The 17,039-nt window shown below is 40.6% G+C and overlaps 1 protein-coding gene across 1 annotated transcript in view; it reads right to left on the reverse strand.

Annotated features, from left to right (window-relative positions):
• ptprt (protein tyrosine phosphatase receptor type T) overlaps nucleotides 1-17,039 on the reverse strand; it is a 438,297-nt gene that overhangs the window by 286,680 nt on the left and 134,578 nt on the right. Inside the window, exon 8 of the mRNA XM_078247539.1 lies at nucleotides 2,968-3,261. Within this exon, the coding sequence (XP_078103665.1) occupies nucleotides 2,968-3,261 (294 nt within the window). The remainder of the gene's footprint in view (nucleotides 1-2,967; nucleotides 3,262-17,039) is intronic.

Raw genomic sequence — 17,039 nt, forward strand, 5'->3', positions numbered from 1 at the left:
ACCTTTACCAACTGCTCCTCACTCTCCTCTTCTTATCCTCCCTTTGTCCTACTCTCTCCATCTCTACTCTCCACAGCAGAGAACTCCCTGGCAAAAGCTGTTGTCTCTTTTCTTAGGATCAGAAAAAGCTCTTGAGAAAACCAGCTGTGCAAGACAGAAAGACAAAAGAACTGTTTATAAATAATGTATCTAGTAAACACTTGTGCAAAAATCAAATCTTCATCGATTACAGAACAGACAATATTGTTAAAACACCAACGCCGTTAATATCCACCGGGTATTTAAAATCTGGTCAAGCAGAAAAAGAGATATGACAAAGCTAGGAAAAAGAGAAGGGGGAGACATGGAGGAAGTGAGCCAAGGAGCAAAAGAGTGAAAAAGAGGAGAGAAAAAGGAAAGGCAGGGGAATAAAAACAGAAGGTGGGAGAGTGATAGAGAGAGAGAAAGGAAGAGAGGTAGAGTATGAGGGAACGGGAAAGAGAAATGGGGGGAGATCAGGCAAAATGAAAGCAAGAAGAGATGTCACAAGAGGAAAAATTAAGAGAAAGAGGAAAAAAAAGAACAAGTGTGGCTAAATAAGAACAACAAAAGAGATCGACAGATGGAAGGACAGTTTGTAGAAAAATAGAGAGGAAGAGGGACAAGAGAGTGCACAGAGTAGTGGGAGCTAGGGCTAGAGCTGAAGATCTTTGCCCGAACCCATCGGGTCCCATTTTACACGGGCTCGGGCCGGGCTCAGGCCAGGCTCGGGCCGGGCTCGGGCTTGCCCTCCGGGTTGCGCGGTAAATGAGTGGTCAGGTGATGCATTTCGATTAGCACGAAAATGGATGCTGAGGGAGGTGGAACGGAGGCCGGCCTCTGGAGGACTTATTTTATTTCTTTGTTCCAACTTCCAAGTGGCCTATAGCCTACGTTAGTCATGAACAAATTATGTTAAAAAATGTATAAATGACTCATTCTTGATGAAAGACAAAAGAGCTGTATGCGTGCGGAGCGGTCTCTTTTTTCTTTCTCTCCCTTTTCCGCCGAGTGGTGCGCGTGCCCGCTCGCGGTGTGAAGCGCGTGTCCGTGCTATTCTCTCACATGCACTCTAATCACTGCTGATAGAGGGCCTTTTGTACAGTCGGGCTGTAAACGGGCTCGGGTTTTTAAAAAGCTGTCAATCAAAATGTATTTGTCAGGCTCAGGTCGAATTCTGTCGGGCTCGGTCCTTTTCAGGCCTAACTTTTAAGGCCCGATTACAGCTCTAGTTAGAGCTGCACGATATGAGGAAAATATGCAACAATGTTGAATATTGCGTTAAAGATATTACCTGCGATAAATACACATATGTTAAAGTGTACTCAGTTCTGCTGCTTTCAGTATTCGGCTAAAATACAAAACATTGCTTATTGAATAAAAAATTTTTTTAAAAAAGGAAATCATTTCCAACAGTCTTTTATTAAACAAATTGAACATTGCATTAAATATAAAAGGCACCACAAAAAAAAAAAGAATGGGAGTTACATTTTAAAATGTAGTTAGTATCTACTGATACTTTCAACCATCTAAAAAAATCTCGGAGTGTCTATCGGCGTATGTCGCAGCCTTTCGCAATGTGCTAATTCTGCCAGTTGATAAAGCGATGACGAATAAAAACAAAGTGATACATTGCGCAGCCCTAGTTGGAGTATACGCTCACACACACACACACACACACACACACACACACACACACACACACACACACACACACACACACACACACCCCTACATAAGAGATCTTATGGGCTTTCATGTTATCAAATGAACTGCCACTCGTTGTGACCTCACACCCCCGCTGGGATGCTCGTTATTGGCCATGATTACCCACACCTAACCTCCCCCCATCTCCTCCTCCTCTTCCCCCCCCCCCCCGGTCCACCCACCCCCGCACTCCACCTCTCCTTCATCTCTCAGGCACCTTCTTAACATCCCAATTATCATCATCTTTGATTTGTGCTCTCGTTCCCATGAAGAAGATGAGAAGATTTTTTTTGTTGTCCTTATTTTGCTCATCTGCCTTCTAACCTCTCTGTCTCCAAATCAGATCACTCCAACATTTAACCATACGCAAACCACCAGTGGTTCCCAAACTTTTTCCACGCCAAGGACCCCAAAACTGACACGAATTAGACCACGGACCCACAGTTGATAAGGTTCCATCCCAGGGTCCCCCATATGATAGGATTTTTGCTTTTAGATGGGTTTTTTTTTACAGAAAGTGAATGAAATCCATTTACCAACATAGTCATACATTCTGTCATTGTGTTCCTTATGAATGGAATTATAGTGGAAATAAATGATTCCCATTTTTGTCTGGGGGCCCCCTGGAACCCCCTCAGGACCCCACTTTGAAAACCACTGCCCTAACCTTTTCCAAAACTTCGTTTATTCAAGTTTTCCTAAGATTGCCCAATATCATTCTAGAAAATTCTATCATTCATCATTCTTTGATGTGTGAGTATTCAGTTCATAATGTGATGAAAATGTATAAAACATGAGGATACAACAACTGCTTCTAATCCTCATAGCATCAGCTTTCTGGACCATAGGGAGCCATCCTCAACAACAGAATCAAGACAAAAAAAGGATAAAGAAACAAAAGGTGAATAAAGGAAAGAAAAGAGCAAACGTAAGAGGGAGTAAGCATCAAGAAAAAAATCCAAGGCACTCGTCTCTAGGAAAAAGATGCTTTGAAACACCTTTTTATTTCTAAAGTGCCTTGGATTTTTTTTTTTTTTATGCTCACTGGATTTGTTCATGCCTCCCTACCAAAGAGCACCATCATATTTCCACATAGACTAGTTCTAAGAAGAAGCTCTGGAGCCCTTTGGTTTTTCAACCTAAGAGGGAGTTTTAAAAAGGAAGTAAAAATCTATAACAGTGACCCGAAGGGAACAAGAGAAGGCTCAAAAACAAACAATAAATAAAAAAGGCGTCACTCACCTGCACATTTAGTCCTGGTGACGAGCGGCGGCCCTGGCGGCCCCGTTCCTCCCTCCCCAGGTCTGGAGAGCAGGACCTTGATCTCGTACTCCACATCTGGGTCCAGGTGCCAGAGTTTATAGGTTGGGGAGTCCACCACGTGGGTCTCCACCCAGTTACCCAGAGTGGTCCGGTATTCCACCTCCTTCAGGATAATGGGTCCGTCACCGATGATGCTGTTGGCGTTGGGTTTGATCCAAAGGTAAGTGGCGCCGACAGTGAGAAGCTCAGGCGGAGCGATTGGGGTGGGTGGAGCTGTGGAATGGGAAAACAGAGGTGGTTAGTTAAGTGTCGAATTCTGTGTCTTTTTCTTTCGTTTTTGGTGTAGCGTAATCGAAGAATATCCTAATGAAAAAATCAATAAAACGTACAACGATTATAAGGCTTAGGCGCAGCACCCAAGCCCTTTTTGGGTAGCACCTTAGACAAATGAATGTAACTAAATGACTTTTCTCAAATCTAATGATTTAGTTGGTCCCCAGCGGACTTCTTTAGCAAATTTTGTCTTTAAAGCTATAGTGCGTAGTTTCCGTGGCCCCCATGAGGAATTCTAAGTAATGACAACAAAACTGTCAGCGCGTCCATATGATGCAAGCCTTCTGTGACCGTGCACCACCCCCACCCCTCCTCCACTCAGTTGCTATTAGCCAAGGAGGACACGGAGGATTGAAAAAACATGATGGACTCTTCAGAAAAGGTAATTATCTTCACTTGATTTTCTGCGCGGGAAAGTCACTGGATGACACAATCTTCTGAACATAGCCATACTGAGAAATACAGAGAGAGTTGTGTGGAGCTGATAGTCTTAATTAGCTTTGTAGCAACTCATTTGGTAATGGCTTAAATGTAACGGACGTTCATTAATATCAAAAAGTTACGCACTAAAGCTTTTTCTTTGTTTGTTATCTGCTATAGCTTTTTCAACATTTTAGACACAAATAATGGTCCAAAAATGCTGAAATTGCATTTTTTTTTCCAGTGATAAACAAATTGACCTCCCGGCCCCCCTTGGCGTGCCCGGTGTAATTTTTTCAATTTGATTGTTTTTTTTTTCAAATGTCTCACACTCAATATCAATCTCAATGCAGTCTGTTACGACTGTATCAATAACCAATTGTACTCCAGTCAGAGACGTAGGTTTGCTCTTTGGTCTGTTTTAATCGAACCCTGAAGCGTTTCGTGGAATAGTCCGGTCTGTTTGGGGCGGTGTGAAAGCTCATCCAAACTCTAGCGCGGTTGGAAACGGCGGTCTTGGTTCAGATCCATGTGCTCTAGAGTTCGCTTCACTTTAGGTGAGAACGCGATACAACCCAAATATAGGAAGCAAACTAAAAACTGTTGTCTTTACTAGCCTGCAATTTCAACCTTGCACACAATTTACAGCCTTATTTTTGATTTAAAGATGGATAACTTTGAAATCTATAACATATTATGACCATTGCTCGTTGTCTGAGTGACATCATCATCTCTCGCCTTCTCTCGCTGCCTGTCAGCTGCTTACATTGTTCAACTTCTCTTAAAATATAAAAAAAAAGCAAGGCAAAACCAGAAAACCCAAGATGTTAATTAGTACATTTGGTGCTGCTTAGGGGTGTGCATCACTCCCTTACAGGACGATCAGATAGGTATCTAGATAGATGGTCTACGATACGGTTCAGGGACGATACATTTCAATGAAAACGATTCAGTGCGATTCGACTTGATGTTGAAACGATTTTGGTGCGATACAATGAGATACGACTCAATCTGATAGATACAGTTAATATTTGTTTAATTTACACACATTAATTTCCCATTATGAATTAAAATAAGCCAATTGTATTAAAGAAGCATTGCCTACCTTCAAGTAAATATGTATATTTTGTAAAAGTGACCAGGGAATAGTAAAGCTAGGACATGCTAATAGTATACACTGTAACTTCTACTTAATTTGCTAGCCACATATAACCAAATAGCATACACATCAGCTCAATGTTAAATGAAACAGCCTCCTTGCTGCTGTAATCTTAGAGACAGTAACTCAAACACAGGTCCACGTTACACAGTCATAGTGAGCACTCCAATAACAATGACATACAGTTTTACACATGTGAAACGTGGGTACACATGTGAGCACAATAATACTGTTGGGAGAGTTAGCATGCAGCTAGCAGACTTTTATGCTAATGTAACTGAACATCTTAGAACAAGTAAATGTAAATATAAACTAAACACACCCAAATATATATATATATATATATATATATATAGTAGACTCACACATGGATGGATGACTCACACAGTAGTAGCTAATACAATTTACAATATCCACCATGTATTCCTCTTACCCACTTTCACCGCTAACCCCAAAAACTAGTCTAGTCGGCACGTTTTTTATGCAAACCCAAACAAAGGCACTGATTGGCTGATCCCTGCTATCACACAAATGGTGAGGCTTTTGTCTCAGTCACACATAAACACACACTCATCTCTATCAACAGCACTGAACACACCGCAGCAGCTTTGTTGGATTGACAGCAAAGATTCAGTCAACCGATTCGTAATGTTAGAACCGGGCCATCGGCCGAATCTCGGTCCATTTAGACCTATGCAGGGGTCCATGTATCGATGTAGCTGTATACTGATTCGTATGGGTGAATCTTTACACCCCTAGTGTTGCTCCATTATTTCTGAAACCAGAGGTGTCAGCGAGTTTTACAACGCTATTCTCTCCAATAAACAAGTGACCATGATTTCTTTACACTTTTTGGTGCGCTTGACAAAGTGCAGCTGAATGTTAAGAGAACCAAATGAAAAATGCAACAACGTTGCAACTTCACCCCCGAATCGAAGTCTACTGAGTTATAGGTGTGAAAGGGCCCTTAATGTACATTGTGTTGCATTGTGATGCTTGGACTATGTTGCAACTGTTACTGTGTAAAGGCAGGGTTCAACACAGATGAATACTATTTGCCCTCAGTCAATTTTTACTGGGTCCTATACAAATTGTTTTTTTGAAAAAAAAATTCTGCCTTGGAACCAACAGTTATGGCAAATTTAAAAAATACTGTAGTTGTTTTACGAACATCCTCTACTGCCACCAAAGAAAACTGCCTCTGCCAGGACGCTTGAAACATTCTTTTGCTTTGGCTCGTACACAGCCATCCTCATCTTCTTCTTCTAACAAGACAGCCACTAGTCACTAGCTAACGGCACATTGAAATCTAGTCATTCAACAAGCATTTTCTGACATGGGCGAAGGGGGAAGGAGGCAAGATTAAGGTTCGGAAAAATTATTGAGACTTATAAATATAACAAACACTTGCCAAACGTTTTAATTGCCCCGGGCCACCAATCAGCCCTGTTGTTGAAGCCTAAGAGAAATTAACTGCCAATGTGATGGGAATCAAAGCTTATTCTACCAACCCAGCCACAGTCTGGTATAACAACAGGCAGGGTTGGGTAGTAACGGATTACATGTAATCTGGATTACGTAATCAGATTACAAAAATCAAGTAACTATAATCAACCCAGATTACAATAAGAAATGTGTAATCATATTACAGTTACATTGTTGAGAATTGCATGATTACATTTTCATGCAATGTGTACAATGATTACATCATGCAAACAACTTTTTTATGATAGCCCAACTAGGTTTTAATTTGACAAGAAGTTCATTCATTTGTCCACTAGATGTCACTATCATCCAATTGCCTGTGTAGTTTCTTGACAAGAAAAAGGTTCAAATGAAAACTCAAGATGGAGGAGCCGTCGACGTCGAAAGACAGACCCAGCTCAGTTGGGCAAAATGCGTTTACTAGTTAGCAATATCGCCACAACTTTGATTTAAAGACAGTGAAAAATAATAATGTGTGTACCAAAAGTGCAAGTATTGTCAACGGCGCTAACGTCTACTTCAAATCTGAACAAACACTTGGAGGTAAATTGAACGTTAACATTAACATTACAAGAACATGCTTGGCATCGTTCAAACATTGCTAGCTATGTATGCTAAGGTTTTTAGTTAGTTCACACAGGAATGCTTTAATGAGAGCAAAAAGATTTCTTAGAAAATAATGAAATGGAAATAATAAATAAATAGAAAATAAATAAATAAATAGAAATAAATAGAAAATAATGAAATAATGAATGAAATGAAATAATGAAATGATAAAGAGACAAATTAAATAAGAATTAATTGATCAATGCTGTGGCGGTGTCTTTTTCTTAAGGTGCATATTTGTTGAAGTGATCTAAGAGTAATCCTAAAGTAATCAAATTACGTTAAATGTTTTGGGTAATCCAACTAATTACGTTACGGATTACAAAAATTGTGATGTAATTTGTAGTCAGTAATGGGTTACATTTCAAAGTAATCTGATCCAACCCTGACAACAGCCACTATATATATATACAATGTGATGTTAATGTGAAATGAAAGGAAACACAGTTCAACTTTTGCATTGAAAACAGCTGCCACTAAAAGCTACATTTTACTGATGGAATTCTCTACCTGTAGCACTAATGCATCACATTGTTGACATGTTGCTGACAGCTACTCTGCCTCTAGACTTTCACATTATGCTACTTTAAAATAATGGCCTCTGTCAAGCCTAAAAGCATAGGATGTTTTATTGCTCCCTTCTGTTTTGTTTTTTCAAAACCAAACTCGAGACAGCAACTTCTTTTCCAAATGAGATATCCAACATCCATATGAATAGTGAGACTTACTTGAACACAATGGTAAAAAAATAAAGAAAAGCTCCAAACGAAACAAGACACGTAAACTAAAAGGAGAACGCCAGATCCATACTTACTAGCCTATATGATGAGGTTAATATTTAATCATTTCTTCAAGATTAAATAGTGTTCGTGGCTGGGTTAGCTCAGTTGGTAAACCAGGCGCACACCACATTGTCGAGGTTTATTCCTTGACACAGAAGGTTCAGGGTTCGATTCTGTCCTGTGACAATTTCCTGCATGTCTTCCCCCCCCTCTCTCCCCCCCTTTCATATCTAACTGTCCTATCCATAAAAAAGGCAGAAATGTCAAAAAAATGATCCTAAAAAAAGATGAAATGGTGTTTGAGTGTTTTATCCACTCAACCCGAAATCCACGAGTAAACATTCATACTCCACTATTTGTGTATGATTGTGTATGAGAGGGATGACAGTATAGACCCAATCACAATGTTTGTTTACAATAACTTCCGGGTAGAAATGTAGAATGTATATATATATCTGATCTAATTTTTCTAAAATGCATGTTTGATGCTTTCATATGTCAACACTTGCACTAACACTAGGTTGGAGATGTAATTTACCTGATGGGCCACAGACTAAAGAAAATGACACCATCCAAACTAGCAGTCAGTGCGACCGGCGGTGAGATGTCGCTGGTTGTAACGTTAGATGTGGTTTATCACAGATGTTAGCAAAACAACACAGTACAGAAAATACGCAGAGCAGAGACGACACTTAGTCAGTCCCTCATGTTTAACTGTGTATCGTTAAATGTTACGGCTGAAAATGACAACAGAAATAAACAACTTTGCTAAGTTCACATATCAAGTTTAAATCAATGGCCATTGGTCTACCCAAAGTGATTTTTATGTTAGCGCGGCGTCACAGTGATTTGGTCTATTTAAAGGCAGTTTATTGACAATTTAGTCAGTTGAAAATGCATTCTACAAGTTATCTGCAGACAGTAAAATCAAACAATATATACATTTGGATCCACTGTCTAAGCATTGCTTGCTCTCCAGTGATGCAGGCCAGGTGGTTAATTATAGCCTAGCCCTGCAGCCCATGGAAGGCGCTCTAAAACAGATGGAAACCATGACAGGGATATTGTTTGGAGTTTTTCTGTAAGTGATCAGACTGTGCTAGTGGGAATCCTGCTCAGCAGCATGAGCTATGGATATTACCATTGGAGAGCTCCTACATTGCTGATGGTCCAAGGATCAGCACCTTGGACAGCGGTCGTGATACACTTTCTAGCAGCATGATATAGTAGAAGGTCTGCCTGAGCTGTACAGAAAACACTTACAGGGTAACATTGTTTTTATGACAAAGTGACTGATGAGAACAACAATCTTGGACATTGGTCCAGTGTTAAGCCAGACCGCTGCCAACGAGCAGCGGAACAAGTTGCAATGTAAGTTATTGGGCAGTTGTGCACCTTTAATTTACGTCCACTGTGATTGAGCGAGAACACTGTGTCGCCCCAATGTACTGTAATGTGCTCACTGTCTGTCACATGTTCAGATTATTATTCTAAGTGCCTGACAACATTTAAAAAAAGATCCTTTTTGTTTAACATGAAACAGCCCCGAAATCACCATCGCCAAACCAAACTATCAAAAGACATCTTGGTTCATCTTTCTACTTTGCCAACAATCACCTCTCTGGTTTTTAATTCACCCATTTACATGTGGAAATATTCTGGCTCTATACACACTAACAGTATTGTTTAAATGGAGTCTGGTGAGTTTGGCAATGGCGATTTCGGGGCCGTTTCTGGTTGAACAAAAAGGATCTTACTCTTTAACGAAAACGTCTATCTCTTTAGGGATCCTTTCCATAATATTGTCAGACACTTAACATAATAATCTGAGCCTGTCAGCAGCAAAAACAGAACTTTTAGTGACCCAAATTGAAGGTGCGCAATTGCCCAGGCACATTACAGTACATTGCGGCCCGGTTCACAGCTGCCGGTTACAGTGTTCTCGCTCAATACTGGACCAATTTCTACGATTTCATTTCACATTGTGTGACTTTGCAGCCCCTACACCTGCCCCTGCTGGGAAATAAAACAGCACAGGGAAAACATGGTTCTATTGTGTATCATCTTTAAACAATAGCAGTGTGTCCTGGTGGTCTAAGAGTAACATGCTGGCTGTTTGATCTCAGCGTCCCCAGTCCCAATCTGGCTGGAGAGCTTTAGTGCATGTCATCTCTCCTCTTTCTCCCCCCTTTTAACTGTATTTGAAGAAAAAAACATCATGCAGAATTACTTTAAATTATGCACACAGCTCTCCAACAGGTGGAAGTTGCAAATTTTGAATATTCCATTACCATAGTGGTTTGGTAAACAATTTTCTATCATGCTGTGTATTAGAAACAATCCAATTCTTTTCAATTGTCCTGTTAAAGAGCATGACACATTTTCTAAATGAAAATAATAAACTTAATCTGCAAAAACAGATAAAAAGCCATTTTTGATAAATGAATAAACCAACACCAGTTTGATTGTTTTTTGTTGTTTTTTTTTTACCTTTGAAAGCACAATAAGAACATTTTTAGGAAAATAAATCCAAACAGAGATATGTGTTTTTTGAAAATGAACCCTTCAAATATGTACTTCATTGTCTGGCCTACTAATGTGTCTTTACATCCAAAATCCAATTGAGGAAGCAGGCATCACATTTACATATCCATAAATGATTTTATATACATACAGTATATATGCTCAATATGCATGCACGATGGAGGACCAACCATCCAAACATAAGTGTGTTTGAAAATGACTTCCTCACTCTATACAGTATGCTTTCCAAACAACTGTGAATAAAGGAGTCATTTTGAGATTGAAGTCTGGGGTCTCTTAGTATTAATCTTTCATTTTTTTCTGTGTGGCAGGTGCTTTTTCGGTTGACAGCTAAGATGTGCGTGCGAAGAATAATGGCTCCCCTCTCTTCCTGCTGTCTAAAAGCAAAGTCCTGATCTCACTCTGCAACTTTTTTTTACTTTCCTCAAGGCCCCATTAGAATATGTATGGTGGCTGCGGGACCGATGAATCACCTGTCAGTCAGCGCACACTCATCCATCTCAACTGTATGGAGGCTGCGAGTGCGCCTCTGAGTCTGTGTGTGCACTGGTGAGTGCAGCAGAGAGGGAACGACAATGAGCATCTGTATGTATGTGTGTGAGAGAAAGTGGATGTGCATTGCATGCATTTGAATGCATAGCCTGTGTGTGTGGTTATGTTATCTGTTTAAATCCATAAACCTACCAACTGTTTCCTACAAAACAAGAATGAAAAGTAAAAGAAATACAGAGAACAAGAAAATGAATCGTCCTCATCATCCTCAAATAGAGAGAACAGTTTTATCAGCAAAGGCTCAAAAAGGGCTGATTCGTGTCACATTTTCCAAATGGTTTCATCTCTGTCTTAATAAAAGCACTTCACTTTGCCAGGAAGTTTGTTAAGGGTGATTCACTGGGAGCAGGAAAAATGGTCTCATCCTGCAGCAATTTTCTTCACTTGTTGAGAAGAAGGGTGGATTTAATTAACACGCGGAAGATGTGTTTTAAATGTAGACGTGTTTCTCAAAACAAACACAGCAACATCATTTACAGGTGCAATATAAAGTACACACACTTTGGTTTGGTTTGTAAATAGATCAAACATGCACAACCTCTGACAGCTTCCTGTAACAGCGGCCTGTTAACTGTACCTGCGTTGTACAACTGCTTTAACAGAGACTCAACTCTTGGTTGACATCATTTATATTCAACAACTTCTCCTGATGTTACTCCACAGGAAGATAGAGCAAGATCGTTCAATCACACCCACCCTCCGTCTGTTTCCTCCCGCCATCTCCCTATCCCTCCCTCTGCCAGCTCGTTTACAGCCGAGAGTTACAGAGGCCACCCAGTGACACGCAACCTGGCAGGTTGTCGGCTGAACTCGACTGCTGAAACGGCCGACAGCTCACGCTGCTCTGTACACGGCTCATTATTACCCTTTTCACGGCTAAATCCAACCGTAAAGACCACTAAACTTCGAGATTCGTCGACACGTGACCGGCCGGCGATCGCCTAATTTCACAGGAAATCATACAAGTTGTTGTGGATAAGTATTTGTACAATATCTCACACACCCATTAATGAGAATACGTTTAAAATACACACACACACACAAACTACAATAAGCACAAAAATGTGTACACAAATATATCCATCTGTGCGTACATAGATATACATACACGCACGCACGCACACACACACACACACACACACACACACACACACACACACACACACACACACGGGTACAGAAACAGTATACCGATTCTGATTGCTTAACTACAGGTGGCCTTCATACAGTGATGCTATGTGAAGTGTGAGAGGGGGTGGGGGGTGGGGGTTAGGGGGGAGAGAAGAAGTGTGTTTGGGAGGAATGGAGCAAAGGTGGTGGAAAGTTTTGTTCAAGTAGAGGGTGGAAAGGGTGGAAGGAGGAGGAGGAAAACGGGGTGTGGGGACGAAAAGAATGATGAACTCAAGCCAAAATGAAGGAATTAGTGTGTAAGAAAATGAACAAGGATAAGGGACAGGAAGAGCTGATGAATGAGATAATCACAATCGTTGCTGCACTGCTACTTTAACCTCCTTAAGGTTTTCAGCCGAGCCCAGCTTAAGTTTATTGCACGGCCATAGGAAGAACCCTTTTTTGTTTTGTTTTCTGATTGTCTGGCAGGCGTCTGTTAAAACTGTGTAACAGCAGACCTCAAACATAGCTCCACTGATTAGTTTAATGACCGAGTATATTAGCATGCAGCTTACCTTAGCAACAGTTTTCCTGCTTTGTGCCACACTATTTACTGTAACTTTTACATTGGATGTTTAAAAAAAAAAAAGAGTTTGCAATTGCAAATAATTAGCTAAGAATATGAACTAGAAGAGAGGGGATGTCTGCAGGAGTCGTCCTCCCGCCGGACACCGATTTGTCTCTGCATAAGCCACACTCACACTGAAGTAAAAACAAGCAGGGCTCATGAAGTTTTAAAATGGGATAAAGCAGGAGTACAGAACTGTAACTTTGGACCAATAAAGACTTAAGACAGAGCTGTGTGTGTGTGTGTGTGTGTGTGTGTGTGTGTGTGTGTGTGTGTGTGTGTGTGTGTGTGTGTGCGTGCGCACACAGCAACGCTTGCCCCATAAAGGTTTTATCTTGCGTATCCTGGGGCCTTGTTGTAGGAAGACGCATCGCACACTCAACCAAAGCGACCTGTGTTACAACACCCTGAGGGTACAAAGTATATGGATCTACTTCTTCACGGCACTGTATTACAATCCCAGCATGATGTATGAAGGTGTGTGTGTGTGTGTGTGTGTGTGTGTGTGTGTGTGTGTGTGTGTGTGCGTGCGTGCGTGCGTGTGTGCGTGTCTGAGAGAGTACACATTTTATCTTGTTTGTTTTCGAATGTGTGTGAACATTACTTCTGGGTGTATGTTTGCATGTACATTCATTTACAGAGAAGAAAACGATGTGTGCTTTATGTTAGTTTCAGTTCGATAATGTGTCACTATTTATTGTAACTACCTGTACATTACGTCTTGTTAAAGTACGTGTGCAAATGTGTTTCTGTGGTGCCTGTTTAATCTTGTGTGCACCATTGTGCATGAATCATTTTGTTTGTGTGAGTTAGTCTGGCTAAATGATGGGGAAATGATCAAACTGAATGATGGGTAAGAGGCCAGTGTGATGAATAACTCAAAAAAAAAGTAGAATCCATTTCGTTCTCAAAATGGACTGCTTTGCAACAGAGCAACTATTTATGCGCCAATTGCAAAATTAGTGGCCACAAACACATCTGCTTCTCCTCTGCTGTCGTGATGAGAGTACAGCGGATTTAGGAAGATAAGAGGCTACATTCCACTCCAAGGAATTTTGGGTGAACGTTTTTAAATGTCACAACAGACAGAAACTTGCTGTGCTGTGTTATTCTCATAGACAATACAGTGGTGACTATAGTAATTGGTATGATGATCTATCATAAGAGTGGAGGCAGCATGATATTTGCAAATGACGTTACAATAATCTCAGCTCAGCGTTCTGTATTTTACCATCAAGTTCATTTTTTTTCCTTTCATTGAGCCAGTTGCTAAGTTATGTACATTCTCCGACCTTGCTGATATCATAGACTGTATATTAATGGACAGAGCATGTGTGACGTCACCCGTTGGTTTGTGGAGATCTGCTATCCGTCGTCGAGTTTGCCGTTACGGGCGCAGCCATCCTGGTTGCTGATGTGACGATTTTAGACGAGAGGGAGGAGTGAGGGAGGAGCTGCTTACACTCTACGTTACGTTACACACTTTCACTGGCAATCACATCATAGCCACGTCCTAAGACACCCCCTGCTTTACCGCCGATTTTAAAGTCAACGAGACCATAATTCAAAAAATGAACATCATTCTGTGTTGCAGAAGACTTGAAACTAGCGATTGAGACCATGAACTCATTATGAAAATGTTTACTGAGGTAATAAATCAAGTGAGAAGTGGGTCACTTTCTCATAGACTTCTATAGAAACCTTTTTGCAACCGCACGTGTCGCCCCCTGCTGGAATTCAGATAGAATGCAGGTTAAAGGCACTTCCGCATTTGCAGCACTTCGCCGAATCGGATGCGTTGTCCATTAATATTAACAGTTCATGGCTGATATCAAAACCAATCGCTGAGATCAAAACCAATCACAGTGTACAAATGCAAATGACTGTTCGCTGTATCTCTCGGTCAACAGCACAACTCTGTGGGAACAGAGGAAGTTTGTGAGGTGGATGATCGAGACAGATGACTGGACAAAAGTTAAAGGGGGAGAGAGCCCAGAGTGGCTGTTATCACATCCTGCCAATCTAAATGGTTCTCACTTCATTTCTGTTACTTACACACACACACACACACACACACACACACACACACACACACAGTTATACATTCAGAGGTAGAGGAGGTAAACAAGATAAAGAAAGAAAAGGAAATGAAGAAAAAAAGAAGTGAAGATGTAGAATAATAGTTTATAACATGGCTTATACTATATATGTGTGTGTGTGTGTGTGTGTGTGTGTGTGTGTGTGTGTGTGTGTGTGTGTGTGTGTGTGTGTGTGTGTGTGTGAGAAAGAAGAGAGATAGAAAGTCAGATAGCAGAGGACTCGGCCCACCAGAGAGGAGAGAAACGATATCGCCCAGGTGGCGGAAAAGATGGAAAAATCAGTTGCACCGAAAATGACAACCGCTCTACCGAAATTAGTTTTTCTCCCATTTCAACAGTGGGGAAAGAGAGGTATCATTGTTAGGATGATAAGACAAATGCAGCGGCTTCCTCTCCCTCTGTCTTTTTCCTCACTATGAGTTTTAATGAAATCTTGTTTAATATTCTGTGCTGAATGGAAACCTCATCCACATTTTTCTGAGTTGACAAGCAACTTTAACCAGAAGACAATCAGATAGTGTACTAGTGCCAATTGTACTGTTTCTCTTCAAGGATAACACCGGTTTCTTCCAACTTGGGTCTTATATTTTCATAGTTCAGGCCATTGGTTATGATAACGATGTTAATGTTGGTTCAATTAAAACCTCCGTGATCATTTCTTCTCACGTCTGACACTCTTTTAGCGACAATCTTTACAATCTAAAAGGAATGAAACGTAATAAATGGGAACTATCCTTTACTAGTCTGGCTAGTCCACACAGCATTTTGGGATAGGAGAAAAACGTGCTCTGGTTCATAGCATTTCTTTAAACCAATCACAATCGTCTTGGGCGGCGCTAAGCTGCGCACGGAGCCTCGGTGCCTCTGCAAAATAGTCTCGGGAAGAAACTTGTTTTGGTGGAACATGTGTACGTTCCAAGGTTGTTTTAGTCGTGCAACTGAAAACTCAGATTGGACAGATCTGAGGAGCAGTTAACTATAGTCCTCAGAAATCCACCAGAGTTTAGAACTACAACACAAAGAAAGCGTAAGGTGACGGACATCTGAGAATGGACATCCAAAAACAGTGACATCTGGCGGAATTTCAGGCAGAACGAGAGCAATCCCGGAAGTAGAACATCGTGGATATACACTAATCTTTTACCTGCATTCACACAAAGTCAAGAATGCCTCTCTTGTGTGTCTATATGCAGTTTGAATGAATCTATTTTGGGAGGAGTATTTGAATTTTCCTCATGGTTTGTCTCTGTTCATCAGAAAGCCAATCCATTCCAATTTGACTTCAACGGGACAGAATGCAATTAATTAGCATGTTATTGTTTGAAATCTGTCTAAAGCCGGGAATCGGCCTCCGTTTTCTCCTCTCTCTCTCTCTCTCTCTCTCTCCATATTTGTTAATTAATTCTCTCTTTATTCCCTTAATCTTTCTGTATCTTCTAATCATCAGTAATACATTCCAGGTCTATTTCCCAGCCCCATGAACTTAGCAGTTCATCTCACAGAGAACTGATAAGTGCACGCACACACACACACACACACACACACACACACACCCCCAATATGATCAACCCTGCTCATCAGGCATTAATAATAACCACCACATGCCGTGTGTTTGAGTGGAACAAATTTATATTGCACATGTTTTGTTGCAAATTGCTGTACATCTGTTTTGCCAAATGAAAAAATAATCAGTATGTATAATCATTTCATAATATACTTTATGTGTAGCATAATGTAGCCAGTGTGTAAATGTTGTCATTTAGTCAAACAATGGCTTGCGTTACTATGTTTATTGAAAAAGGGACCACAATTATTTACATTATACTGCTATTTCGTAAGAGTTGGTGCCCCTTCTAACCTCAATTTATTTTGGAAAAAACACTGCAAAGACACTAAATCATCTTCAATATCGCTCTGACTGCAGAGCTGAACTATGCAGGCTGTCTGTTTAGGGTTGTGGTCATGTGGACATTTACCAGACAGAAATATTATGAGAAGATGGAACAGTTCATAATGCTGTTGAAACATCAATTTTGGAACTCTGAATTAAGAGACCATGCAATTTGTATTGGATTATTTGCTTTGGGATAATTTGATAATTTTTGTTCATCCATAAATAGCATTCATTCTTTTTTTTTAACATCTCAAATGTTGCTCAAACAGTTGTTTGGCATTTGAAACTTTTGGTGGTTAAGATTTCTGTGTGTGCATGCCTTCCACAAAACAGGCTGCATGCTGTAAATTCTCTATGACGATGTTCCTAGCTAACCGTGGTGAATGCACTCTACCGGATGGGAGAAGAGCTGACTCACCCGTCCACTCCGTACAACAAG

This window comes from Sander vitreus, chromosome 4, assembly GCF_031162955.1.
Source record: "Sander vitreus isolate 19-12246 chromosome 4, sanVit1, whole genome shotgun sequence".
In the NCBI taxonomy this organism is placed as follows: Eukaryota; Metazoa; Chordata; class Actinopteri; order Perciformes; family Percidae; genus Sander; species Sander vitreus.